Genomic DNA, 27,464 nt, shown 5'->3' on the forward strand with positions numbered 1-27,464 from the left:
CTACATGACAGATGACAGAAACACACTCATTAACATGGGAAAAGGAAGCACAGGGACTCGATTAGTGCAGCGGACCTTGAGACAGGTCACCCAGCCAGACCAGGCAGATCGCAACTGTGGAAGAGAGCCGGGATGAGAGCTAAACTAACCTGGGTTAGACCTGAGACAGTGAGCCAGAGTGAGATGCATCGTCATCAACCCACTTTGATTCTTCATCAGCCCACATCCTCCTCCTCAAACCACCACAGAACAAATGCAGATGCAGTGGGATCTAACAAGTTTGTCTGGAGGTAAAGTTGTATAACAATGGAGAAGTTTGGACTTATTTTCATGTTTATTGCTTCCTTATTAACTTTACAGAGGTGGGTGAACCCAGGACACTCAGTACCCACCATACGCTATTCTATGCCTCTGAAGGAAAACACTACACTACAGTGCACTACAGCAGTCATTCCCAAAGACTGGGTCAGGACCCACAGGTGGATTTTATTTGGGTCAGCAAATAAATAAAAGAATATGGAAGAAATTCTACTAAATCTAAGATTTATATCTGCAGTACACCTTTTATAAAATGTGTGTATTATTTTAGCGATGACAGGAAAAAACAAGAGCCTGTTATTTCTGCCTAAATTAACTAATTTATTTAATTTTGTCTCACTTAATTTAGTCTGAACTATAAAGTAAAAAAAAAATTAAGTCGAGAAAAAAAGTTTTACCAACTAATGATGTTTTGTTGAGAAAATTTACTTTTCTTCTTTAGATAAACTTGAATCTTTCAGTTTTAGAAACCCCCCAAAACTGTATTGCAAAAGTGATTCAGTAAACTCGTTTAACTGAAAGTAAGCGATGGTTAATATTTTCAATTTAAACCATTCAGTTTTTAAACGCCCAAATAATGAAAAATCAGGTTCACAGCTCATTGTGAACAATTTTGGAAATACTTTTTTTTTTTACTTCAAAGATTCAAGTTATTCTAAAGAAGAAAAGTAAATTATGCAACTAGGTCAGCAAAATATATTTTACTTTATTTCAAACCTTTGAGTTTGATTCAAAACTCAAAATTACCTTGAAATTTTGAGTTGTCTGAACTGTTTTTTAGGTTTGTTTTCTTGATTAGAGGTGATTAGTCGACTATATGTTTATGATATGATACGAACATCAACACCCTTGCCAGCCGGCACTAGAAATACTAATAATTTAAATTATTTAGCCATATTTCATTCATGCACAATGCCAGTTGTCTGTTGCATCTAAGATGTGATGTAGCTGCCCACCACTTGTCAGGGCTATGGCCCTGTCAGATGGCAGCCCTCCTTGCCGTACGCCATAAGCAAGATGGCCCACACAACCCTGGATGTTTATATCAGCAAAGTCGAACAGATGACAGCTCTAAAACCAGCGCGGTTTGGCAGTGTTTTAATCTAGAAAATGTAAATAATGTTGAATGTATACTGTGTCAGAAAAAAATGGTATATAACCACTCGACTGGAGCAATGTGTGACCACACTCAGCACAGACATGGACATTAATCTGCAGGCAGAGCAGCTGCTGCTAGCACTGCTAACATTAGCCACACTATGTGTCAGGCTGGTAGCCAACATCAGCTCTGGGTTGTTTACAAGCAGAGATTGTGATCTTCTTCGGTCTGAAAAGGTGAAGCATTTAGTGAGTTGTTGTCATGTTTTGTGCATTAATGCATAAGGTTTGTATTGCACAGCGCAAAGTAGTGTGCATTTCAGCCACATATAAAGTACAAAGTCTGCACTCTACTGAGTGACCACTTCTAGCTTGTTGTATCAACAAAAAGAGTCATACTAGTGATGTCAATATATGTGTGGTGAGACAGTTGAAAAATCTGGCAGATCAGATTTGTGAGATAGGATGTTGCAGGTACAAATGGAAAAACAACAGCCACAGTAAGCTACTTAGATTAGACCAGCAGGCAACAGACGCACACTGTGGTCTGACTCAAGTCAAATAACACATGCATCATCATTCAAATCATTCTGATTTACAGTGCACTCTGCTCTGTACCCAAATGTCACCAACCTGATGCAAAAAGTTCTTGGCCCACTGGGACATATGTTCCTGGAATAAACAAACTGTCATACCAGCTTCTTCAACAGCTGACAGAACAATGCTGTCATTTAGTAATGTGATAGCTTATTTTTTACAGCACACAATGTGAAGATGAACGGCTCCCTCAGTCAGGCCTAGTGAAATGTGTGTGAATCACAGCATCTACTCATGTTATCTCCCATCTGGTTCTCACCTTCCCAGTTCTTTCTGTAGTTCCTGCATGTGGAGATGACAGTGTTTATAGTAAGCTGCTTGGGCCTCCACAAATTCATGCAGGCAGCGCAAGTGGTTCACCTGCAGAAAAACAACACAACACAGTTTAAGCTTATCTCAGTGCTCAGATCATTTGCTTAAGTAAATAAAGCAATACCACAATGTGTGTTGTATTGCACATACTGTATCACAGGATTATTACTAGTGGCACAGTAAGGGAGTTTACTGTGTAAAGTCCCCGATCTCACAATGAAAGTTCTGTATACAATACATCCTAAAAAAATTAATTTCTTAGAACCAGTGAAAAGTGTTACTCCATTAAGGATACTGTATTCAACCAGTCTTTATTTTAAATTAATTTGTTTAAAAACACAGACATGAAACTGATATTATTTTTAAGAAAAACTGACTTTTGAACCTCTGTTCTACATACTTGATAAAACAATCAGCAGCACTGAAACTCTTCACTTCACTTACGCTGCTTAAGGGGCTTCTTTTTAGTGCAAGTAGATGTGTTGTTCTTCAGTGGATTTCAGACACTGTCCCTACAGTTTAATAGCTTCTGGCTCAAGGGCCAACCATTTAAGTTTCATCATAATTGGGACCCGTTTCTTGACTATACTGAAGATGATGGGGCCCAGGCCCTTTGGAGTGGACTATATGGACTAGCATGGGCTCAGATCTCAAAATACGTCCTCTTCTGTGCTTAATATTACATTACTTCTTACACCTCCTTTCCCCTGCTGTAATGTAATTCTCTAAACCTTCTTTTTTGCTGTTTTTTCATTCATGTATTTATTTACTGACTGATTGATTTATATTCTTTCGGTTAGTGTGGAGAATGTGTTCTGTGTTGTGTGTAAGTTGGAAAAGAGGGTAAGTATTTCTGCTATGCCCTTTCATTTGTACTTGTTTGATCCTCAAAAATCAATAAAGATACTCTTGAAAAACACAGACACAGACACACATAGGCAGGTTGCTGCACAAGAATCATGAAAAATTAAACTTTGTTTTAGAAAATATTTGAACTGTATTGGAAATAACTTGGCACTGCCAGATGTTTAACCTTTATGAAAATTTTAAATTTCAAAATCAAGATCATGAAAAAAAAAAAACTCCCTACAATTTAATCTTACAGTTTTAAGTAAAATCTAATCCTAATATAGACCACAGTGAAATAGAGGAAACACTGCAAACTTCTGAGGATGACTTTAGTGTGAAGTCTTTGTTTTAAATTTTAAATGGACAAGCACATATAAATATTTTGTAAAATTCCTTTATATAAATTTAAATTTAAATATAATTTCATGATTTTTTTCAAAATGTGCCCTTCAGTTTCCAATTTACACTGTATCTCCCATCATCATCACTGTACATCACCCATTCAAATTCAATATTTTCCCCTTTTTTTAAATAGGTCATGTGCCAACTTTTAAAACATTTAATAAACAATTAATTAGGTACTTTCTTTTATGTTTTGAATAAAAAGTTTTAAAAAGTGAAGAGTTACACACGTTTTAAATGCTGGAGACAAATCTAATTTTTGAATGAACAACAAGTTATTAACAACAATAAACAACAAACAGCACATCTTATTCCTGTTTTCATCCTAGCATCTTCCCTGTCATTCCCCTACACTATGGAAGCTGACGAAACAGTTACCAGCATTGTGACCAGAGACCAAGCAAAAACATATGTACACTGGTCAATTAATTAGTGATACACATTTAAGAGTAAAACAAAGAGCAATCAATATATATTACTGATTATTTGAACAATACAGGCCTGTGAGTCACTGACCCTGCTTTATACCCCAATCTGGGCAACATATCCCCCAGGATTTCCAAAGTTTTGAAAATGTAGGTCTTATTTTTTAAGAACAACACATAAAGACACTGACAGAAGTGGTGGAGGGGGTGCTGTCAACATACATGTGTGCTACTGATGCCCTCCAAAAGCAGCCGTGTAACCTCTGCTTGGCGGTCAAATTCTGTTTGGGCCACTCGGAGCTCATGTTCAGCCTGAAACAAGAAAGAGACATTTGCACCATAACTTTCAGGATGTTTGTCAACATCTAAGTCCAGATTCACATCTGGAGACACGCTTCAAGACACTGACTGTCAATAAATATTAAAAGGCCATAATCGCATCGTAATAATAGTAATAATCTTATAAGGTGGTAATAAAGTGTTACTTGGAGCATTCATAAGGGAATACTTTAGTTGTTTTGTGTTACTGGATTGCATGGTAGTAAAAAATTAAGTGAGAACAAAGGTCTCAGTATGCTTCAAATGAAAGGCTTGTCAGATCATCTCTCACTTTCTGAAACTCCCTGAGCAATGATAAAGTGTGTGTCATTATCCCCAAATACAAATGACTGTGTCTGGAATAGAGATCCAAGGTCACGCCCCCTCCAGTGGACCACCATGGGACCTAATTTTGGAAAAAATCTGAACTGTAGTCAATGATGAGAGACAAATTATTTTTTGATTTTGTTTTAATTGTGCCATGAATCAGAGATATGTTTATCAATTTAAAAGAAAACTTCTCAAGTAAAGAAAGTCGGTATTTGTTGTAAAAATGTTTAAGTATCAACTATGAAGCCACACAACTCAAAAGACTACACACCCAGAAGTGAGTGAGTGAGTGACTTTATGGCTTTCTCCCTCAAAAAGCTAACGTTAACTGAAACTACTATGCCTTGTGTTTTTGTACTGGAATATAGTCACACACCAACAGGTCTGTCTTGTTTCTTCTCTTCATGACTGATAAAAGGACCAGGTGCATGTAAGATAATATTACAACAGACAGTGATATTCATATTGATTAAAAAAAATATTGTGCAACACAAGAGGTGTAGTTCACTGAGCAGCTTAACACAAAACTAAACTATGATAAACATACCACAAATTGTGCTGTTCTTGTCTTGCAAAAAGATTTTTTACGTTAAGAAACATCATATTTGTAGTCATGGCACAATTCAAATAGGATCATGTTCATTTGAAGCATACTTATGCCTTAATCCTGGAAAGCAGCAAGTCACACAAAGTTCAAAACCACAACACAGATGTACTCACTTTTTCTACTTCCTCACTCCAGAGCTGAGATGCCAACAGCAAAAGAATTAGAAGAAGAGGTTATAAAAACATACCAAGGAACTACCAGAAGGCGGCTACATTATAAAACCTAATGTTAATAATAATCCAGGGAATACAAACTCTTGGTAGTGGCAGTCCTGAATAATTGCATTTTGATGGTTAAAGCTGGAGTAAATGGAGGCAAGCCTTGGTTTTGGGTTGAGGCTGTCTCTCCCCTGATATTCACATTGAAATGCCATGTTGTTACTACTCCATTATTCAGTCTGATATTAACTTCTGTTTTTCCAAAGAGTAAAAGACAGATTTCCTTCACCTTTTCTGAAGTCAAATTCATGCACTTTTCAAGCATTTTCAAGCTTTTCGGGCACCGTACAGCTGACATATGACATATTTATCCACATATACGTGCTCAAAATGTTTCAACCAATGGCGGGTTGCACCAACAGAACTTACGCATGGTGTTAAGCTAAGATGGTTGGAACTTTGCGTTCTAAGTCCAACCTCATAGTTATGCCTGTTGCACCAACTAGGCTGAAGCCTTCCTCTAGCCAAGACCTGACATAAATCTTACGCCTAGTCAGGAGAAGATAAAAAGTCTATGTAGGGCTGCTTCTATGGTAATGACTCATAGTAACAGTAACTTCTAACACAATAGCGCGCCTCATTTATCGGCTGTACAATGAGTGGTCTTTTAGACGTGAGAGAGTGATTAGGGACAAAAGCAATCCATTGGACATATGCAACAAAGAGGAGCTGAGGAGCCCCTGCTGGTCTGGTGAGTTTTTTTTTTTTCCTTGGCTTTGCTCAGGAGGTTCTTCTATTTCTTGCGGACATCACTCTCTGAGTGACGGCAATCCGAGTTTGAACAGTTGTTAAGTGCCTCCGTTATATCTCTCCAGACAGACTGCTCTGTCAGCTGTACAGCTCAATCCATTTATGGATCACTATGTCTGTCGAATTTCTCTTCCTCTTTCTCTGATCCTCCATATTTAAAGTTAATGATTACAAAGTAATCACTGGGAGATTGTTAAACTGTATCACAGCAATGCACACTGCAAGGAAATAACTGCAGTAACTTGAGCATTCACATGAACCAGGCATAGTTAATAATAGGCTTAAGTCTGCTTGGTGAAACCGACCTAAAGTCCATTCTTAAGACTCATCTTAACTAAGACCAACCAGCTGGTGCAGCCCACTCCAGATGTTATCATTCTATTATCAACAAGAATTGCGTATCATGACAGAATTCTACAGAGGGGAGACAAACTAAAAGAAAACACAACAAAGTTTCATGTTTCAAAATGTGAGACCTGTCTGTAAGTACACTCTGCATCCTATTAGAGCTGCAGCAATTAATCAATGAATCAGTTATTAATCAATAAATAAATTAATGGCCAACTTTTTAAATAATCAATAAGTTGTGTGAGTAATTTTTAGGTGAAAAAGGTCAAAATTTTCTGATTCCAGCCTCTTGAATGTGATTTCTTGACTTCTCTCTGACAATTAATTAAATATCTTTGGTTTTGTGGACGAAACATGACATCTAAAGACATCATCTTGGACTTTGGGAAACACTGACCAACATTTTTCACCATTTTCTGACATTTTATGGACCAAACAACTAATTGACTAATGAAGAATCTGGTCAACAGTTTAATCGATAATGAATCATCCATGTGCTCCACATGTCTGGACCTATGACAAGACGGACAGGACTTATTAATTAATTAATCATTTTGAGTCATTTTTTGAGAAAAAAAATGTTTCAAGCACAAAACACTATATTAAAATTCAAGCATTCTCAAGCATTTCCAGCACCTGTTAGAACTTTTAGCACCTGTTGGGACTTTTTGTTGAAGTCACCAACTGTAGCCTTGGGTGACATGGGAAATTTTGCCAGTGCATGAATCAGTCTGCATGGCCTATACTTGTTCAAAAAAATGCATAGTGCTACAAATGTAATAGTTTCTGAGCTGGCTGAATTGCTCATGCTGTTGACTTGCACATGATGTGAGATAAAAAAGAACATGAGAACCAAGAGAGGCAAACAGATGGAGCATGAACATCAGGACAAAATGAGAAATTGAACATGAAGCCAGAAGGATGGAGATGCAAAAAGATGACATGGTGTTTGAGCGCAGACAGCAGCTGCAGCATAAACACCGTGATGTGATTCTGTGAAGTGCCAAAGTTCATTCCTGACAAAGTTGGTTTGTTTTTTTTGAAAGGTTTGAAAAGATACACAAAGAGCAATGTCAGGGAAAGTGCAGCAGACATATGCAGCTTTAGATTGGAGCTACACCAATATATAACAAGAAATATCAGTAATGACAAACTGCTTTTTAGAAATGGTGTCAACATCACAGAGTCTATCCACCACAGAGCTGAGACTTGGCTTTTACAATATGAAATGTCTAGCTCAGTATGTGTCTTGAAAGAAAAAAAAAATCAGACTGTTTCTTTATGTTAGGAGTGTCTATCTGCAACCAGTTGAGAATAGTCACAGGGCAGCTATCTGGCTGTTTGCAACTGGCCCTGTACTTTAGCTATACATCGACTTTCATTTTTAGACTTGGTTTACTTTAACTTAAATTTCTCTTACTTTTTATCATCCATAGGGCTTGTATGAACACACCAAATCAGATTCTACAAACATTCGTAACTTCAGATAACTGTGTAAATGATCCACCTGTGCATATTCGAGTGTGTATGCATGAGACTTGTAAATTATCATAATTAATGCCCCAATAATACCATATAAGGCATGGACATGACATCAAAGAGATAAAAAAAAAAACTTAGAGTTTGGAGTTTGATGTTCTGCTTTCAGAGCTCCATGAAGGAAAATCTGTCATTTTATCAGTGTCAGCAGTGAAATAAAATATCTGCTAAAGCAAAGAAATGTGAAAAACGAATGCTATAATGCTGTGTTAATAGAAGGTCTGACTGTCACAGAAATAAGAAGGAAAATGTCTTGATAGGAAAACGACTTCAGACTGATGACTGCAATGAGAGGAGAGGGTTAAGGACAGGTTTCATCACAGAGATATTTGAGGATGTTTGCCTGGACAGAGACTTCAAAAACCTGAATTTGAAATGTAGTTAAACAGGATAATTATGGAGTGTCATTTACTTTTCAAACTCAAGATGTCTTCAAACTAATGAAATACACAGTCAGTAGTGAAAATCTTTGGTTTGGACACCAACAGACTGACTGCACAAGACTCTAGGACAAAAATCCCATATTGGTCAGGCATATAGTTTAGATAAGACCTGGGCAAAATGCAGCCCAGGGGCTGGGTGTGGCCCACTGAGAGCTTTCATGTGGCTTGTAAGGCCATCATGGAAATACTGAAAATTAAAAATCTAGCAAAGACAGTCAATAGCATTTTACTTACCATTAAACTGTTATCAGACCTTTATTTTGAAAGTGCTGTCTTCACTGGTCATGATAATGAACTGTATCTTTTAAACTGGCACTTTATTCACTCATCCATGTTGTTTACGTTGTTGACAGACAGGAGTGAAGCCAGGGCAGAAATAAGTGGACAAATGTTCCAAACAAGTTGTGGTTTCCACAACTTAGCTAAACATAATTTTCCTCTTAAAATCTGAAAGCTCCAACAAAAGGAGCATACAGAAAAAATAGGCCATGAGGAAACAATTGTTTGACACTGCACACATGGATCAACAGCAGAAGCTGTCAGAATATGTATTAAACTAAAGAACATTAAGTGTAGGATTAAATTCTTTTCTTTGTATGCAATTATCTTGAGAAGCTACCAGATCATTTCTATATATGAAGAAGGATCCAGTGTGTCTTTATATCCCTTCATTATTTTGTTACCAATTTGGGATTTGGGTTGTGAGGTTGGCAGACAGTGTTTTGGTCTGTCTGTCTCAGTCCACTGAGATTCTTCCAGTCAAGCATTCACTTTTTTCCCATTACAATAACAGGATCAAACAGAGAAACATTTCTTGGAATCTTGTTTTTGCTGACTCCTGGTGTTAAACATCTGACCAGGCTGCAGCATGAGTAGGTGTATTCCAGGTCCATGTGACAGCATTGTTAGGTTTGGTTACATGTGCAACAAAGCACACATCTGACCACACCCAGTGTTGAATCAGATTCATGAGCAATGTCTCTGTGGGCTGTAAATGCTTGATAATAATGTGAATGCCAACCATCACCATAATCATCATAACAATAAGGATATCAGGCATGACACAGAGGTCTGGAATGCAACTCTGACTTCCTAATAACCGTTCTTGGAAACACCTCCTGACTAAATATAAATATACAGACAAATAATTAGTTACAGTAAGTATGAAACAATGCATGCACCTGAGAACGGTTTTTAAGGGCTCACCACATCCCAATGACCTCCCAGTGACCTCTCTTTAGAAATGTTTAAAAAGCACTCACTTTCTGATTGAATCTGATTGAATTTAGTAGACAGTTGTCTTTAGTAAAGCAGAATTGTGTCCTTACCGCAGAGGCACTGGCAGAAAGTACATAGTTGCGGGGTCTGGTCTCTTGAAAATCTGGAGCCATCTACAGAAACAGTGAGGTTATGTAACAGTCATACTAATGTGTACTCACAGTATACCATTCTTCAGCACACGTCATGCATCAAGAAATGCAGATAAAGCAATCAGAGAGCACAGCAGAAATGAATGATTATTAAAGCGAAATTGTCAGTCTGCACGTTAGAATCAGTGATAATTCAGTCTTATAATGTATCATTACATTAAAGGGGTAGTTCACCCAAAAATGAAAATTCAGTCATTATCTACTCATCCTCATGCTGATTGAAGGTCGGGTTTAGGTTTTTACTCCACAAAACACTGCTGGAGTTTCACAGGAGAACAGTGTTGCAGAATCTCCCAAACAATGGAAGTGAAAGGTGACTGAATGGTGTAACCCACCCCCCCCCCCCAAAAAAAAACAACAACAACAACAACAGAATAAAAACATAAAATGCCTCCATACTGGTCGTTTGGTGTAATCCAAGTCTCTCAAAGTCCCAACATGCCAAATTGACTAAAAAATGTTATTTACACCATGTTTTCAGTCTAAATCTGCACTGTAGATATTTAGCTTGGAGCCACATTCACATGCACATGGACACCATCTGAACTGGGTGCATGTGTTGTGATGGTGTACAAACAGCATGTCAAGGCTTTAGGAGACTTGGATTGAACCAGATGAGCAGTATGGAGGCATTTTAAGTTTTTATTCTGTTGATTGTGCAACGCTGTTTCCTGAGAAACTCCAGCAGTGTTTTGTGGATTAAAAAAACTAAACCTGAACCTCAGTCGGCATGAGAGTGAGAAGATAATGACTGGATTTTCAGTTTGGGTGAACTATCCCTTTAATACATCTGTATATTAATGTGTGGCATCTTGTCAGTCATATCCACCTCTAATATAGCAGTTTGTACAGACAAAAACCCAACCTTAACTTAACTTAGCCCTGTTTTCTTTGCCACTTTAATTTAGAATAGTTGAATACAAGTTTTTGGATTTGTTCTTAATTTCAAAGGGCAGTGTTGTGTCTCAGCCAGTTGCACAGATAAGATAAGAGAGGAGGCTGGCAGATAATACCTGCCAGTGCACTTTCACATTAGGTGTGTCTGAAGTCATAAAACAAAGGTGCAGAAAGCTGATGCAACACAACTGTGTGTAAACATCCTCTCCAACACCACTGAAAGTGGTGACTCATCTGTGTAATTCACTGACCTGACTAATCCACCGTAAATAGGACTGTCAGTGTGATATTACAAGCTTTAATACTGGTCAGCATCATGCTCATGCTAACATGCATTCAGGTTGCAAAAGTCAGACTTTGTCAGTCAGCAAAAATGTAATTTTGTAGTCATCATACTAAAAAACAAAAGTTCTGAGAAAAGTCAGACTTCTTAAAATTCTGATCAACAGTGAGACAAAAAGAAGCTTCAAGACCATTCGCACATATTTTGGGATTGCCCAATGATGCTTCCTTTCTGGAAGGGGGTAAAAAACGAGATAGATAAAGTTCTGGGAATCGATTTATTATTTACCCCGAGTCAGTTTCTTCTCGATTTAACTCCTAAAGACATGTACACCAGACACCAAAAGCACCTGCTACATATACTCTTGATGACTGCTAGGAAAATGGTGACAATAAAATGGATGAATTCACAGCCACCTACAGTGGCACAGTGGCAACAGAAGTTGGGGGAGGTGTACAGAATGGAGGCTTTAACTGCTCAATTACAATTAAGGTCTGATGTCTTTTTGAGGAGGTGGCTACCCATAACAAGATACCTCTCTAACTGAGGGGAACCCCACATTGTACTGTAATATCTTAATTGTCCATTTATTTATTCATCTATTTTTCACTCATTATTACTATTCAACTTCTGGACCCTAATGTTTTGTCTTGTTTTGTCGCACTGTCATACATGCTCTGTGATGCTGTCAAGGAATGTTCTGTATTGTGTCGTTCCATGTTTAATAAAAATACAGTTCCAAAAAAAAAAAAAAAAAAAAAAAAGAAGCTTCAAGAAAAGCAGACGGCACAAGTATTCCTAGATCATAGTGAAACAGGGAAGAAACTGGGGAAGACTCAAAACCACTTTTTTAATGTGTGATGGCAATACTGGAATCTTGAGTATTTGCCAATAATTATGACCATCACACCTGTCATTGATACATTTGTACTCTGCTTCACCTCAAAATCTAAAAACATGACGCTCAAACTGTGAAACAAATTATTGTGCTCCTATGAAGGAAGAAATACACAACCCACATGAGAAAGTTATTTAAATACTGCTAGAACTTTATATTTAAGTTTTAGCAGCATTTTCAATAAGCCAGCACAATTCAGACATTAAAATTAAAATCTATGCGCTGTACTGTTTTGTTTTTTCTTCCATGAGCTTAAAATAACTCCACACAGCTGGCATGATGATAGCTACTCATGACAAATGTCTCTTTACAGCATGTCGCTCAAACTTCATGTGATAGTTCAGGCTGATTGATCGCATCAGATTGTACTTTTTCCCTCCTGATGTCCAATCCAGAGATTTTTGTCCAATACCAATACTGAGTATTAAATCATCACATACCTAAGAGGAACATTAGCCGTTAGGACCTTTATTTCAAAAGAGAATTTGAACCTATTCAGCAAAAAAACGATATCAGACACAATTTATTACTTTGTGCAGAGCGTTATATATTTAAAACATGGCTGAATGTGGTATGAGGTACTTGTAGATTGTGACTGTATTACCTACAGTAGATGGTGCTTGATATGCCACCACAAGATTAACAGCATGAAGCTAAGCAGTGTACTGCTGTGGACAGGGTCAGCACCAAAATGTATTTTAGACACCTAAAAAAAATCAATATTAATTTAAGTATACCCTGTATTTAGAATATTTTTACTGCTTTACCTCACTGTCAGACAGACTTTTATAATATAATAATAATAAACTTTATTTATATAGCACTTTTCTTAACAAGGTTACAAAGTGCTGTACAGAAAAAATAAAAAATATGAGCAGCCAAAACAAAGAAAGAAACAGCAAGTAAAGCAACACACCATAAAAACACAAGGAGTTAAAAATGCAGAAGGTGAAATCACATCACAAGTACAGAGATAAAAACTGGTTTAAAAAAATAAGTAATAAAAATAAAAATAAATAAATAAATTAACCAAGCTGAGCAGTGTGGGAAAACCACATGACTTGGATCAGCAGTTTGCAAAAGCTTTCCTATAAAGGAAGGTTTTCAGCAAGGATTTAAAAGAAGCTAATGAAGTAGCCTGCCTAATTTCGATAGGGAGACTGTTCCAAAGCTGTGGGGCTCTGACAGCAAATGCCCGGTCACCTTTGGACACGAGCCGGGATCTGGGGACAACCAGGAGAGCAGCATCCATAGACCTCAGTGACCGCTGAGGCACATAGCGGATCAAAAGGTCCTTCAAATAATTCGGAGCAAGGCCGTTTAATGCTTTAAAAGTTAACAGAAGAATTTTAAAGTCAATACGAAATAAAACTGGAAGCCAGTGTAAGTTGGCAAGCACTGGAGTAATGTGTCCAAATTTTTTTGTGCCTGTTAAAATTCGAGCAGCAGCGTTTTGAACTAATTGGAGACGATGGATGGAGCTCAGGTTGATCCCAGCATAAAGTGCATTGCAGTAATCTAATCTAGAAAAAATAAAAGTGTGAATAATTTTGTGCAAGTCAGTAGAGGACAAGAAAGATCTTATCTTTGAGATTTTTTTGAGCTGATAAAAGCAAGACTGGACCACACTTTTAACATGAGCCTCAAAACCAAGGTCTGCATCAAAAATCACACCAAGATTTTTTGCTGTCTGCTTAACATTTTGATTAAGAGAGCCAAGTTTGCTGAGAGGTGGGCTTGTGGGGTGTATTTGACCTACTATTAAGACCTCTGATTTATCATCATTAAGTTTTAAAAAATTTTGTGACATCCAGCATTTTATATCATTGAGGCAGGCATAAAGATTATCTAAAGCACTGGAGTTATTGGATTGTAGGGGGACATATAACTGTGTGTCATCCGCATAGCAGTGATGGGAGAGACCATGGTTTTCTATGATCTGGCTCAGAGGGAGCATGTAGATTGAAAACAGCAGAGGGCCAAGGATGGACCCTTGCGGAACACCACAGTTAATCTGAGTGACAGAGGAACAAACATTTGATATCATGACTGAACTGGTTCTATTAGACAGATAAGAGTGCAGCAGTTGAAGGGCAGTTCCCTTAATACCAACCCAAGCTTCTAAACGGTGCAAAAGGATGGCGTGATCAATTGTATCGAATGCGGCACTCAAATCTAAGAGCACGAGGACAGAGCAGTCACCTCTGTCTGCTGTTAAAAGTAGATCATTACAGACCTTCACCAAGGCTGTCTCTGTGCTCTGGCGAGCTCTAAAACCAGACTGAAAACTGCTAAAAATATTGTTGTTATGCATAAATGAGATTAATTGGATTGAGATAACTTTTTCCAGTACTTTCGATAGGAAAGGTAATTTAGAAATGGGTCTATAATTGTCCAGTACTAGTGGGTCCAGGCTTGTTTTTTTCAGTAGTGGTTGAATTATTGCATGTTTAAGACTGTTAGGAAAGTTGCCAGTGGTCAGAGAGCAGTTAATAATTTGTACAATAAGAGGAGCAATGGTGGGAAGGACCTGCTTTAAAAACTTAGTTGGTAAACAGTCTAAAACACAAGTGGAAGAGTTCATTTGGCTAATTATTTTACTGAGCTCAGTGATATCAGTGGAGTCAAACTGGGTGAGGGAGGCAGGATTATTGTAGGCGATGGCTAGATGCTGCGAATTTGGTACAATCTTGGACCGAATAGCTATTATCTTACCAGTGAAATGCGAAGCAAATTTCTCTACCCAAGCATTTCCAGGTTCAAAATCCACAGTGGTTGGAAGATTTAGAACAGAATCAATGACTTTGAATAATATTTTGGGGTTATGAGAGTTTTTTGATATAATTTGAGAGAAATAAGCTGATCTTGCATCATTCACAGCTGACTGATAGCTTATCATGAGTTCTTTCAAGGTGGTAAGAATGACAGGTGATTTAGTTTGTTTCCATTGACGCTCATGTTTTCTGCATTGTCGTTTTATAGAGCGGGTATGATCATTAAGCCAAGGGAGAGTTCTTGATTTTGGCTTTCTATTTTTCAGGGGAGCAATGAGGTCCAAAATAGAGAGACAGTGGCTGTTAAGCACAGATAACAGTTCATCTGAAGATTGTGCGAGAGTATTTGTACCCAATGAATTTGAGAAAATGTCCCTAAATTTGTCAGCAGAATCAGCAGTAAATATGCGTGATCGTGTTGAGGGTTGAGGTTTAGGAGACAACAAAGAGGGTAGAGGAGCATTAAAAATGACAGCTTTGTGGTCTGATATAAAAACTTCCACTACTTCCACGTTGTCAGGGCAAAAGCCGGAGGACAATACCAGATCCAGGATATGACCTTTGGAATGAGTTGGCTTATCAACTGATTGCAACAGATTGAAAGATTCAATTAAATCTACAAAATCATACAAGAGGAGCAGGGCCAGTGATAATAAAACTTAAAACTTCAAAAGAAACAAAGTTCCCAAAAGAAACAAGAGGGCACTTAAAGCAATTCTTATGAAAGACAGCTAATCCACCACCTCTCCCAGAGGGACGAGGGAGATGGAAATGTTTAAAATCTGGGGGAGTAGCCTCTATTAAAGCAGCAGAGTCTGCTGGGGTCAGCCAGGACTCAGTCACCAAAAAAAAGTCAAAATTGTTAGCAACAATCATATCATTGATTATGAAGGACTTATTACAAAGAGACCTTGCATTCAAGAGGCCAATTTTATTACTCAAAGAATCCAGCCTTGAGAGAGGAGCAGATTTCCGACTGAGGGGGCGGAGATTGGAGGTATTAGCTCCTCCCCGAGGTCTACCAGGGTAGTGAGGTCTGTTGCTGCAGATGACAGGAATTGTAAAACACGGGTGAGGTCGATAGGGGGAGCATTGTGTCTGGGCACAAGGGGGTGCTATTGAGCCTGCACCTTGATGAGGTGAAGATGAGGGCGGGGCGGGGAAAAAGTCGTCCTGACCGGAAGTGACTGGTGTCGCAGCAGAGCCCCATTGTTCACATGAACTTGAAGCAGGACAGAGTCAGATAGCTGGAGCATTAACAACTGAATGGAAAATGTTGTGCGTTAAAATACGAGCACCCAGCCTGCTAGGGTGCATGCGGTCCTTTAAATAAAAAGACTGACGGTTCCAGAAGAGGTTAAAATTGTCAATAAAAACCATGTTGTGCACTGTGCAAGCAGACTGGAGCCATGTGTGAAGACTAAGAATCCGGCTAAAACGACCGACACTTCGGCCAAACGGAGGTATGGGGCTGGAGATAAAAACACGCTTTCCACAGCCGTCCAGCAAGTGGAGAAGCTTGTTAAAATGTCGTTTTAATGTTTCAGAGGTTTGGTCAGACGTCATTGCAGCCGACATGGATAATTACATTCTTAGCACAGGTGTGCTTTGCTAGGAGGCTGGGAATCTTGCACATGATATCCACTACCTTAGCACCTGGGAAACAGTATGTCTCAGCTGACCTTCTTCTGACGTGCCTTATTATTGAATCGCCGATAACCAGCGTGTTGGGTGAAGCAGCCGGTGGAGCTGAAGATCTCGCCTTCGGTAAGGCAGCATAGGACGGGGGCTGGAGAGAGGAATTTGTGGGGTGACGGCCCCGCGGAGCTGGAGTGAAGTTCGGCATTGACCGGCGGGGCGTGGGGCGAGAGGCTTGCCCAGGTATGTTCACCGAGGGAAACGTATTTTCACATTTCTAGGCAGAGGTCCATGCATGAGACATCTCTCACGGAGGGGTCCAATCCAAAAATGATAAATCTGGATTCGAGGATTATGCTGTTGATGACTGCAGTAAGAAGAGAGCAGCAATATGCAGTCATGTGACTCCACCTCTGGGTGTATCAGATCAACATTTTGATCTCCACTGGTTTTGTGTGGGCCTACTCTTTGCAGCGAGCCTCACCCAGAGGCCTCTGAGAACATGTTTGTATCAGACTGTTGTTTTTTTCATCCCTCACACTACAGCTGCCACTATCCACAGCAGTCATCTATAAGTTATAAAATTACAAAAAAAAATTTCCATTACAAATCAAGTTTAGAAATATTCAGGTGAACTATGCATGCCAGACTGGGGTGATGGAGCACAGTCTTAGTGAATTATTCTTCATTCATAATACTGATATTGTACTTTAATCTCCATTCAAAGAAAAGAAAGTTGATCATTTTAGCTTGTAGCAAATATCTGCATGAAGTTAATGTTCAATAGACATGAAATCCTTAAAATAAACACATTCAAATTGAGATGCAAGAGTTATATGATCCATCTACTGTAAAAAAACAAACAAAAAAACAGGTTGCTTGCATATATATTTGGTTGAATAAACAAACAAAATAAACAGTCACAGCCCAATATTTTGCTGATTTCTGTCAATGGTCACATATTGTTTAAAATGCAAGAGTCATTGTCAAAACTTCAGGTCAAAGTTGTTTTTTCAGTCAACTGCTTTGCTTTTTTAAAAAAATTTTTAACACCACTGATTATAATTAAGTTTCCTGCCACCAATAACTGAATGGCACTGAAGATTCAGTCAAAGCAAGTCAGACAGGAAAAACAACTCAGCGGGTGCAACACACTGAATGTCCTTAAAAATGTCTTTAATACTCACTTCTCCCTCGCACTGCAAAGGTTATGAATATCGAGACAGTTAGTAATGGTTAATGTCAGCACCACTCAAAGTTTTATGGCATTACAGTGATGATGGGAATGAGTGTGGGAATGGGGCCATGGTTTGAGACGCACAAAATGACTCACCGCAGCCTTTGCTTCAGCAACCTTGGCCTTCTTCAGACGTGTTTTACAGGCGTCCAGGTCCAGACGGAGATTCTCCAGAAGGCGCCGTTCTTTCTGAAGGACACACATCAACACAATCGATATTGTCATTGTTATGTTATGTTCACCAATTCTATTTGAATATTCCTGCATACTGAGGTCCCTAAACAGTCCTGGAATATCCTAAATCTAACAGTAGGCATCTCATTGTCGTGAGATTTCCTGAAATGTCTAAATGATATTTCAATATATTTAGTGTGTGTGTGTGTGTGTGTGTGTGTTTCAGTTCCAGCGATAGACCCATAGGGCCACCCTTTGATCTTTTGTAAGATATTTCAATATTTCTGACTCAAAACTGAGACTCTTGTGGATTCAGTGAGCCCAGATTGATTCATGTGTGATGTTAGTCCCCACAGTAAACATTTCATTGTAGTTTTTGTGAATCTTGAACATTTTATAAAATGACATACAGTTGAGGACTAAATTATTAGCACCCCTATGAAATTTAAAGTCTTTTTTTCAAAATTTTCCCAACTGCTTTTTTAACAGAGCAAGGAATTTTCAACATAGCATTTCTAAACATTCTAGTTTTCTTTAGAAACCATAAATTATTTCTATTTGCACACAATAACAGAATTATTTCAGAAAAAAACAAAAATGACCAGGGTCAATATTATTACCCCCCTTAAGAACTGATCTTTTTTATTGAGCCATAGCACAAACCACTGTTGTGCAACGATGTGCTTTAACTTTGTAATGCTCAAAGCTTGTAAAATCAGGTTAAAACTGAGGGTTATCTTCCAATTTACACACAGTATAAAAACTTCAGTAAGCTGTCACTTGAGAAAGCATCATGACAAAAACAAAAAAAAATAAGTTTAGACTTGAGAAAAAGAATTGTTGATGCTCACAAAGCAGGAGGAGGATATACAAAGTTATAACAACATTTCCAAGTGTCAAGAACTGGAGTGAGAAGTATCATCAAGAAATTCAAAGAGAGCCACACAGTACAGAACAAGCCTGGCAGAGGTAGGAAGTGAAAGATTTCAAAGACTCTGGAAAGAAAGCTTGTGAGAGATGTGTCTAAAGACCCCAGAACAACTGCCAAGACACTAGTGAATGACTTAGTCAAGTTGTGAATTGTAGTCTCCAAGAAGAAGAAGATCACTAGAGCCCTGCACAGGAATGGACTGTGAGGTTAGGCCAAGAAAAACTCCACTTCTGCAGAGGAGAGACCTTCAAGCAAGACTGAAGTATGCAAAGGACAACCTGGAGGAAGATTATGCTTTCTGGAAGCATGTCCTTTGGTCAGATGAGACCAAACTAGAGCTCTTTGGTCATAGAGATGTTGCTTATGTTTGGAGAAAGAAGGGAGAAGTATATAACCCAAAGAACACCGTCCCCACAGTGAAACACGGTGGTGGGAGTATTATGCTGTGGGGATGCTTCAGTGTGTCTGGAACTGGGAATCTCTTCAAGGTGGAAGGAAACTACAACAAACAACTGCAGGCTGTTATTCAGCAAAAAGGATACACAACTGACTATTAGCATCGGGGGGGGGGTAATAATTTTGACCCTGGTAGTTTTTGTTTTTTGTGAAATAATTTTGTTTCTTTGTGCAAAGTAAAATAATGTAAGCATCTAAAATAAAACTAGGATGTTTGGAAAAGCTGTGTTAAAAATTCCTTATTAATTAAAAAATTTTAAAAAATGAAATTTTCATAGGGGGGCTAATAATTTCATCCTCATCTGTATAGTCATAGTGACCTCTAGGATAATCATGGATTCACATTCCAAAAGCTGCACTAAACAAGTTATGAGACATTTTAGAGCATAATAGTGATGGTCATTACATACTTCCATGATGATCTTCTAAGTCAGGGTTTTTCAAAGTCTCAGCATCAGAAAGATGCCCCCCTTTTGTTCAATTGTTTATTTTGCTCAATTCCTGGATATCTATGGGATCATGATTATGTTATTTAATCCCTTAGACCAGTGTTTCCCAAACATTTTTCCTGGGGACCCAAGTTTTAAAAATTACAAACCATCGCAACCCAAGACACAATAAGAAAAATAATTAACTCTCTTCAGAATAATAAGCTCTGGAATGAGTTAATTCATCAATAAATTAATGTTCCTGACCACTTTTACTATTTTTGTATCACCCTTTATTATCTTGATGCTTTATTGAGAACATATATAAGTACTTAGACAGATTTAACAGGCTCTTGTTGTTTCCTCTCATCAGTGAAACTGTACACATTATAAATGCGTAATAAAAGGTGTACTGTGACCTCATCTTATAAAAATCTTAAAGTTGCAGAATCTCCTCCATAGCCTTTTATTTATTTGGGGACCCAAATAAAATCTCCTGTGACCCACCTATGGATTTTGACCCAGTCTTTGGGAATGGCTGCCTTAGACACTAAACAACTGCCAACATTGCAGTTTTACATAACTTCAAACTACACCAAATACATACAAAAGGTCAGGACATTTATTAGTTAGAGTAGAAAACCTTTATCTAAGTATCCAACAATCAGTATATAGGTAGGTTACAGGTTTAATATCTTTGTATGTGTTCTAGTAGAATGCAACAATAGGTGCTTTCAGATTGCAGGAACTTTTCCATAGTTCTAAGAACTGTTGGAGGCCTCCCCCCTTTTTATTGGTTCCACACTACAGGAACTATGATTGATTGTAATTTTTATAACTCCTTCTTAGAACACAGTTTTGAGGAACCTACTCCAGAGTATGCAGTCCCTGCAAAAAAAATGATACTTTAAGTGACATAAGCACACAGTGATTGTTCAGACATAAGTGTGTGTTGACTGGTCAACACATGAGCCAGAGCAGCACCAGCAACCGCCATTTTTAAAACCATATACAAACATTAGCTTGAAGTTAACAGTGTGAACAACAGCTCATGGCAGCTAATAATTATTTTTCCAGGGACATGGATGAATGACCGACAGTGGAGTCCAGGTTTTATTGAGAGTGTGTGTGACAGAGGGAAAAAACGCAATTTTGACTTATCAAAGTGGAACAAAATAGTGAAATATCTTCGACAGCATATCTGTTGAAGCAGTGCAGGGAGAAGATAAAGATGCAATCACCAGCGGCACCGCTGGGAGCTGCAACCAGCCAGTGTAAAACTCTTCAGAAAATAAGAAGCTCCTTGTACTCTAAACAACTTAGAAAGAAAATAGGTATTGGTAATGTTAAATTTAATTTCCTGTCTGCAGTGTTGTCTTCTTCTCTCACCCTGATCTAAACTCTCACATCTCCTTTCAAACTCTTGTATAATTATAAATCCACAACACACAGCTTGGGTCACGGTGTCCTACATCTTGTCTAGTTGTTGTCATAGTAACAGCTGTTGCTTTATGTTGCTCTACTGACCACCGATCAGCTTACATCACTTTATGGTGCAAATACAAACAGAACAAAGTCCCTGAAGGTGTGTAGTTCTCAAGGAACTCCCTATTGGGTAAAGAGTTCCCAGAATTCCAAAAACACCTAATGTTTCTCCCTAAACATTTCAACATTATCCTGAGGAAATGCTACTGAAGCAGTAGAATGACTATGGTGAATGGCCTTTCTGCCGGCAGAAGAGTGGATGTGGTGCTTCAGACTCACTGAAATGGTCCTCCAGTCTCCTTCCAGAAAGTTCCTGAGAGGGGTCAGAAAGCTGATGGCTGATGTCTGGAGGAACTCCCGCTCTGCTGCTCCTAATCTTCTCTCACACTCCCCCACCTCTATCAAAGTACTCCCTGCAAGAAACACATTAGACCCATTCACCACAAAGTCTTCACAGGTAATCACATACATTTTCCAGGCCTGAACAGATCTGCTGAAGGTACAGGAGAACTGTAGATACTTTTAGATTTACACTTGCCTCGCTAAGAGACAAGTCCCTGACTCAGCACTCTGACTACTTCTTCTGTCTGTGTGACGTCTCTGATGTGCTACAAGCATCAAATGATGCAACACTGTGTGCCATAACCACTTGTAGTTGCACTTCAGACTTTCTTCACCCTCCTTACAGAAAAAAATCAACAAAAATGAATAAAATAAAGAAAATATGTAGGCTCTTGTTGTTTCTGTTGTACAAATTACAGATTCACAAGTTAAACTGTGTTAAAATTCTGTACACGTTTGAACTAAAAATGCACTCCCTTGACTGAAGAAAATCTAGTACCTTTTGTTTTTAGACAGATGTCAACAGCCATGCATTTGTTTCTTTAAAGCTGAGTGCTCTAACATTTGAGTTAAAGAATTTTCTTATATATTTTCCTGCTATCTGCTTCTTTGCAGCCATATTTGTAGGAGCTATTTGTTTGTTGTTAGGATTTATTGTTGTTTTTCTAATAAATAAGTAGCATTATTTGATTATTCTTGATGTTTGCTTTAGTTAGATGGACCCTAATTGCATTTTCCTTTGCTTTTTTTGTTGAATCTAATTATTAATCATTATAATTTTTTGTGTAGCGTTTTAATTTTCTCTTGTATAATTAGTGTTTTTATGGTTTGGGTATCACTGTGGGCAGGTGAAGTTTCAAACAGGAAGGCAGAAATAGGACCAGCATGCACATGGGTGAGCAGGAGAGGCATGCAGGAAACATGAATCCTTTGTTCTATTGTTTGCTTGCAATGGACAGTGGACTTCTTTTGACTGATTACATCACATACATGGTGCAGCAGTGGCCTTTTGATCATAAGTTTTGATCAAAATTTGCAAGTGAAGGCGAGCCTTGGCATTAAAAGGGCTAGACCACCACAAAAGAAAAGGAAACAGCTGCTAGCTTGTTTATGCTCATACCGTTAGAAACCAGGTTAGGGTTAGAATACGTGACATTTACAGTGTGTGAAGTGCTAGCGCAGACTTTGTAGTTGGCTTTTCCCATGGTGACAGGGGAGGACAGGAGAATGCTGCCGGCAATAGGTGGCCAGTGTCATGGGTGAGTCCGGCTACATCCTTTCAAGATGAAATCACCTGGTATTGTTTACTGGGGACAACATATTTCACAGTTGACATCTTTCTCAAAGAAAGCCTGCAGCTAAGTTACGGTGGCATAACATGGTCACGTAGAGACAGCAGGAATTCCCCTCTCTTGACTGCCAGCATTCTTTACACATGATTCACATTTAAGTGAGCGGGCTGCCAAAAGTGTGTCTAACAGAGTTCAGAGACTTTGCCTTAAGTTGTAAAAACAAATAATTAAGTCATTACTTTTTAAAAAGTTGGGATACCATTGTAAAATTGATCACTGATTGTCGTTGGTTGTTCACAGTACTATAGTTTATGTGAAATTTACTGAGAAATTAAGAAAAGTATACAGCACCACAACTAATTGCAATATTATTGAAATCAGCCGAGTGCAATGTCCAAACCCCAGGACCAGAACTCAATCCTGATTTTTTTGAAAAAGAAAAAATGTGAGCAAAAACATCAGAATAATGAAGTAATGTAGTGCTGTAGAGATGCCCTGGCCTAAAAATCTTCCCACTAATCGTATCACATATCACAACTGCAATTTCAGTCAAAACAATTACAATAGGACTTTTATTCACCATATCGTGCAGTCCTAGACAAGTTGAGTATTTATGAAGACCTATCTGTCTGAATCAGAATAGAATTAATCAAAATATTAAATAATAATTAACCTTACCAACCAAATTCAACCATCTACAAAATTCAGTTTATCAAGTGTCAACTTATCAACAAGGAAATCTGTCTGTCAGAGATCTGTCAGAATGTATTCCTTCATGTGCTTGTTGTTTCATCCAATACCAGCTTCTTCTGTGGTGTACAGCATATACACAACATGACAACATCACTTTTCAAAATAGTTGTTAGCTAACCAGAAAGACCAGTTCAAGGCTCTCTTTAAGGTATGATATAATCAATCATTCATCACTTGCAGTGGGATGAAAGAACACACGTAACTTTCGGTTTTCAGGAAGGTGGTACCTCAACACACAGCTGATTGTCTGGGCTATTTTTAGGTAAACAACTGAGGAAGAGGTTTAAGTTAATAAATGTTAATTTAGTATTTTGGGGTTTTTAATTTGTGGAACACTGGGACCATTTAAGTTTTTAGAAATCTTTGTCATCTAAAGGATTGTTAATATTTATTCAATTAAATATTAATGGTTTGTACGGTCCACTGACACAACGTGTCTTCACCCACCCAAAGAAATTATAATTTAATATTGTTCACTGACAGAAATGATCAAGACAAATGTCGACCTTGAGATAACCCTGAAAACACACTGGACTATTCTCATAGGTACTATTTCTGTGGTTGAAGGTAGTTCCCTGAGAGCCGTTAACAGATGATCCACAGTGATTAGGACGTCGTTTCTGGTAAATGATGCCGTGGTTGATTTCTTTGAAAAGTTATTTCTCAACACTAGGGCGGGGTACAGATACTCGATACCTTTAAGGTATTAAATTACATAATGCAGTACCAAGTAATATGTAAACTTCTCCAGCCACAACATACCTGCATTTGATCTTTTTGTTACTGAGATCTAGTAAAAAATTACTACTTTGTATGATTTTGCTCACAATCACTACAAGTATTCTTCAGTTTAATGCCGCAGCAGCTATAATCTCTGCGGTCTGCTGTAGTTGAGCATCAGGTATCTGAGGATCAACATGACAAGATGTCACCAACGCATTACAAAGTTTGGCTATTCTATATGCCTGTGGAGTATGCATAAAATGCAGAAGCATTATTTTAGGTATGCTTCTGTTCACATGATGGGTTTCAAAGGAAGTAGATCATTGGTACCAATACTAATATGAGGCTTGGGTGGTATCTACTTTTCATACCTGACATTTCACTGGGGTATATGGGACATGATGGGGTCACCAGGCCTGAGTTCACCCCCATCAGGCCTAAGCATTGGGAAATTTGATTTTTAGTGGATTCAGATGGATTTTGAAGATGTCTTTTAAACATCAGTTACAGTGGCAGCTTGGTTGGTTCAGATGTGAATCCACTATAGAGAAGCAAAGTCCCTCCTTTTCTGGTGGCCTCTATGGGTAAAGTACTTATTTACAACAACATATTACACTGTGATATTTTCAAATCTACAGTCATCTTTTTGCACTGACTTAATGTATGGCCAATGAGTCACCACTGCACCCCGTCAAAAGATACCTGCCACCAGGCCTGACAACTTTGCTGGGAGAACCCCTGATTATGGTCCAGAGAATAATCAACAGATAGAAAACCAGCACCGCTTCCACACATTCTTGCTGGAGAACCTGATGACACTTGTTGCAGCAAGAGAAGCCAACACACCAGTGGGCTGAACTGAGATGATGGTGGTCAACTGGCAGTTGAACAAAAATCACGTGGCTGATGACGTTATCCTCTTTAGCCAAAACTCTCTTGAGGCAAATAGTGCACACAGCTTCATCTGAGTTTGCCTGCTCATCTTTATCATCAGGACTAAACCTAAAATACTCCCAAAACTGGGGCAGAGGCATTTTTCCACTAGGTTCCATCTTTCTCCGCTCACCTGCCTGTTCCACCAGTGCAGACTGACCTCTAGTGGTACATGCTGTGTACTACAATACATCACCTCAATACAGTATTCCTAACATCTCACTTATTGAAATAATCAAAAATTTAACAAAGAAGCTTATTTATTGAATGCAATAATTGTTTCAACAATATCCTGCTGTCTCCCAGTTTGGCCCCACACCACAAAGGAAATTACTGAACCAATAGAAAAACTGTGCAACAGAGCTCATCAGGTCCACGGAAACTTCCCCCCCTGGACTCACCACTGCACTGCACTTTCACATTCTAAGGCCATTACTTTTCAGAACTACGCAAATAACCGAGCTATTAAATTTTATTATCAGATCCAAAACAATAATGTCTCCAGCACTCACTGACCTAGTTCTAAGCCACAAACTCATGACAGGAATGCACTAGATCAGTTTCCCATGCACTTATCCCTATTAGACCAATAACCTCTGTTACACATTTCAAACAGGCATATAAACATTATCTGACGGAAGAACGTACCTTGAACCATAGAGTTCCGAGTTCTGAGTCAGGCCTGTTAACTGTAACTGATTTTATTAAGTAACTTTTAATCTTTTTTCTGTTTAATAAGAAATGAAATGAAAAAAAACATGTCTATCAGTTTTGTAGAAAGAGGAGCATCTGTATTCTTGATGCTACTGAAAATAATACGTTCAGGATTTCTAAATAACTGGTAGATCATAATACCATAATTTTTTAAATGATACCCAGTCCTACTGAATATTATCAACACCACAAACAAAATTCCATTCATCTCCATGGTCATGAAATGTACAAGATGGGTATCTCAGGACCTGAGCAAATGATGGCAAAAATATCTGCCTGGCTAGATGCCACTGGAAATAAAACAGACAATATCACTTTTGTAATTTGGGTGAACTGATCCTTTGTAACTCTGCATCAAACTCCACTTTGGTGGCAGTACAGATTTTTTCACATAACCAGGAGAAAATGGTTTCATCACTGATATAATTAGTGCAAATATCTCTCACAGCACAAACAATATGAGACTTTACTGCTAAAGAGAAGAGAAACATGTTTCAGTCAACAGTCAGTGACATCAAAAAACACATTCTGGGATGCTCCAAAATGCCAAAATTCAATGAATCCCTGTGGAGGGTGTAAAAATGCCAAGCTACCACTAGGATTGCCATACTTTTGCATAAATCTGAATCTGGATCAAGTTATTGAGTGATGAATTTCTCCAAGGACATGTGTACAGACACCCTGGTGCTGCCGCAGCAGCAGTGCAGCAGCAGAGTGCAAATGAGCTCGTTCAAACCATTATTGATCTTGAGTTTGACCACGGATGGGCTGGGAGCTGTTTTATTGGCCTGTATGAGCCTGGGGGGTGAAGACGATGAGAGAGAAGGGAAACTTCATTATGTAGCAGCACTCAGGGATTTTCATACAGTATAACATGTTTCACTCTGTCTATGGAACACATTGAAAAAAGTTAACACCAGAGCACCATAATGTACCAAGCAACACCACTAGTCCCACCAGGATACAAACATTTGTCTCTAGCAACTAACCTGCTTCTTAGATAGACAACCGGGATACGACATAAGTATACTGTCCCTCAATATAACTTGCACGCACCCAGTTATGTTTGCCTTTGTATGAAGAATTGATAAGTGAAGAGATTCTAATGAAACTACTCATAAGATTCAGGGGGATTTATTGGCAAAATGTGTCAGAAATGGATATGTATACTCAACTGAAAACAGGGGCGTAGGTTTCATTTCAAAGGAGACATATTATGTTCATTTTTGGGTTCATATTTTTATTTAAGGGCTCTAATAGACTATGTCAAAAGGCTTTAATGTTCATTAAACAGTATTTTACTTATACTGGCTATTTTTGCAGATCCTTTATTCACTGTGACTCAATCTGCGTACTGCTGTACTTACACTTCCTGTTTTGGGTGCATAAGTGTGTTCACATTGACATTTACAGCTGAACAAAGTGCACTGCAAGTGCCCAAATGTTGGAGCCAAGAAGTTGAGTGTGGAACACTGGACACTTGTTGCCCTCAAAAGTCGCCATGTTGTTTACGCAGCTAAAG

At 38.4% G+C, this 27,464-nt stretch overlaps 1 protein-coding gene across 2 annotated transcripts in view; it reads right to left on the reverse strand.

Moving 5' to 3' along the window:
* The window catches only part of sh3glb2a (SH3-domain GRB2-like endophilin B2a), a 54,555-nt gene that overhangs the window by 11,796 nt on the left and 15,295 nt on the right, over positions 1-27,464 (reverse strand). For both annotated transcript variants that reach the window (XM_084729326.1, XM_084729325.1), the window contains exons 4-9: positions 21,465-21,598; positions 17,808-17,900; positions 9,883-9,945; positions 5,370-5,393; positions 4,224-4,313; positions 2,273-2,373 (exon numbers count right to left, since the gene is read on the reverse strand). In XM_084729326.1, coding sequence (XP_084585452.1) covers positions 2,273-2,373; positions 4,224-4,313; positions 5,370-5,393; positions 9,883-9,945; positions 17,808-17,900; positions 21,465-21,598 — 505 coding nt within the window. The remainder of the gene's footprint in view (positions 1-2,272; positions 2,374-4,223; positions 4,314-5,369; positions 5,394-9,882; positions 9,946-17,807; positions 17,901-21,464; positions 21,599-27,464) is intronic.

This window comes from Lutjanus erythropterus, chromosome 10 (assembly GCF_056507025.1).
Source record: "Lutjanus erythropterus isolate fLutEry1 chromosome 10, fLutEry1.hap2, whole genome shotgun sequence".
NCBI classification, from domain to species: domain Eukaryota; kingdom Metazoa; phylum Chordata; class Actinopteri; order Lutjaniformes; family Lutjanidae; genus Lutjanus; species Lutjanus erythropterus.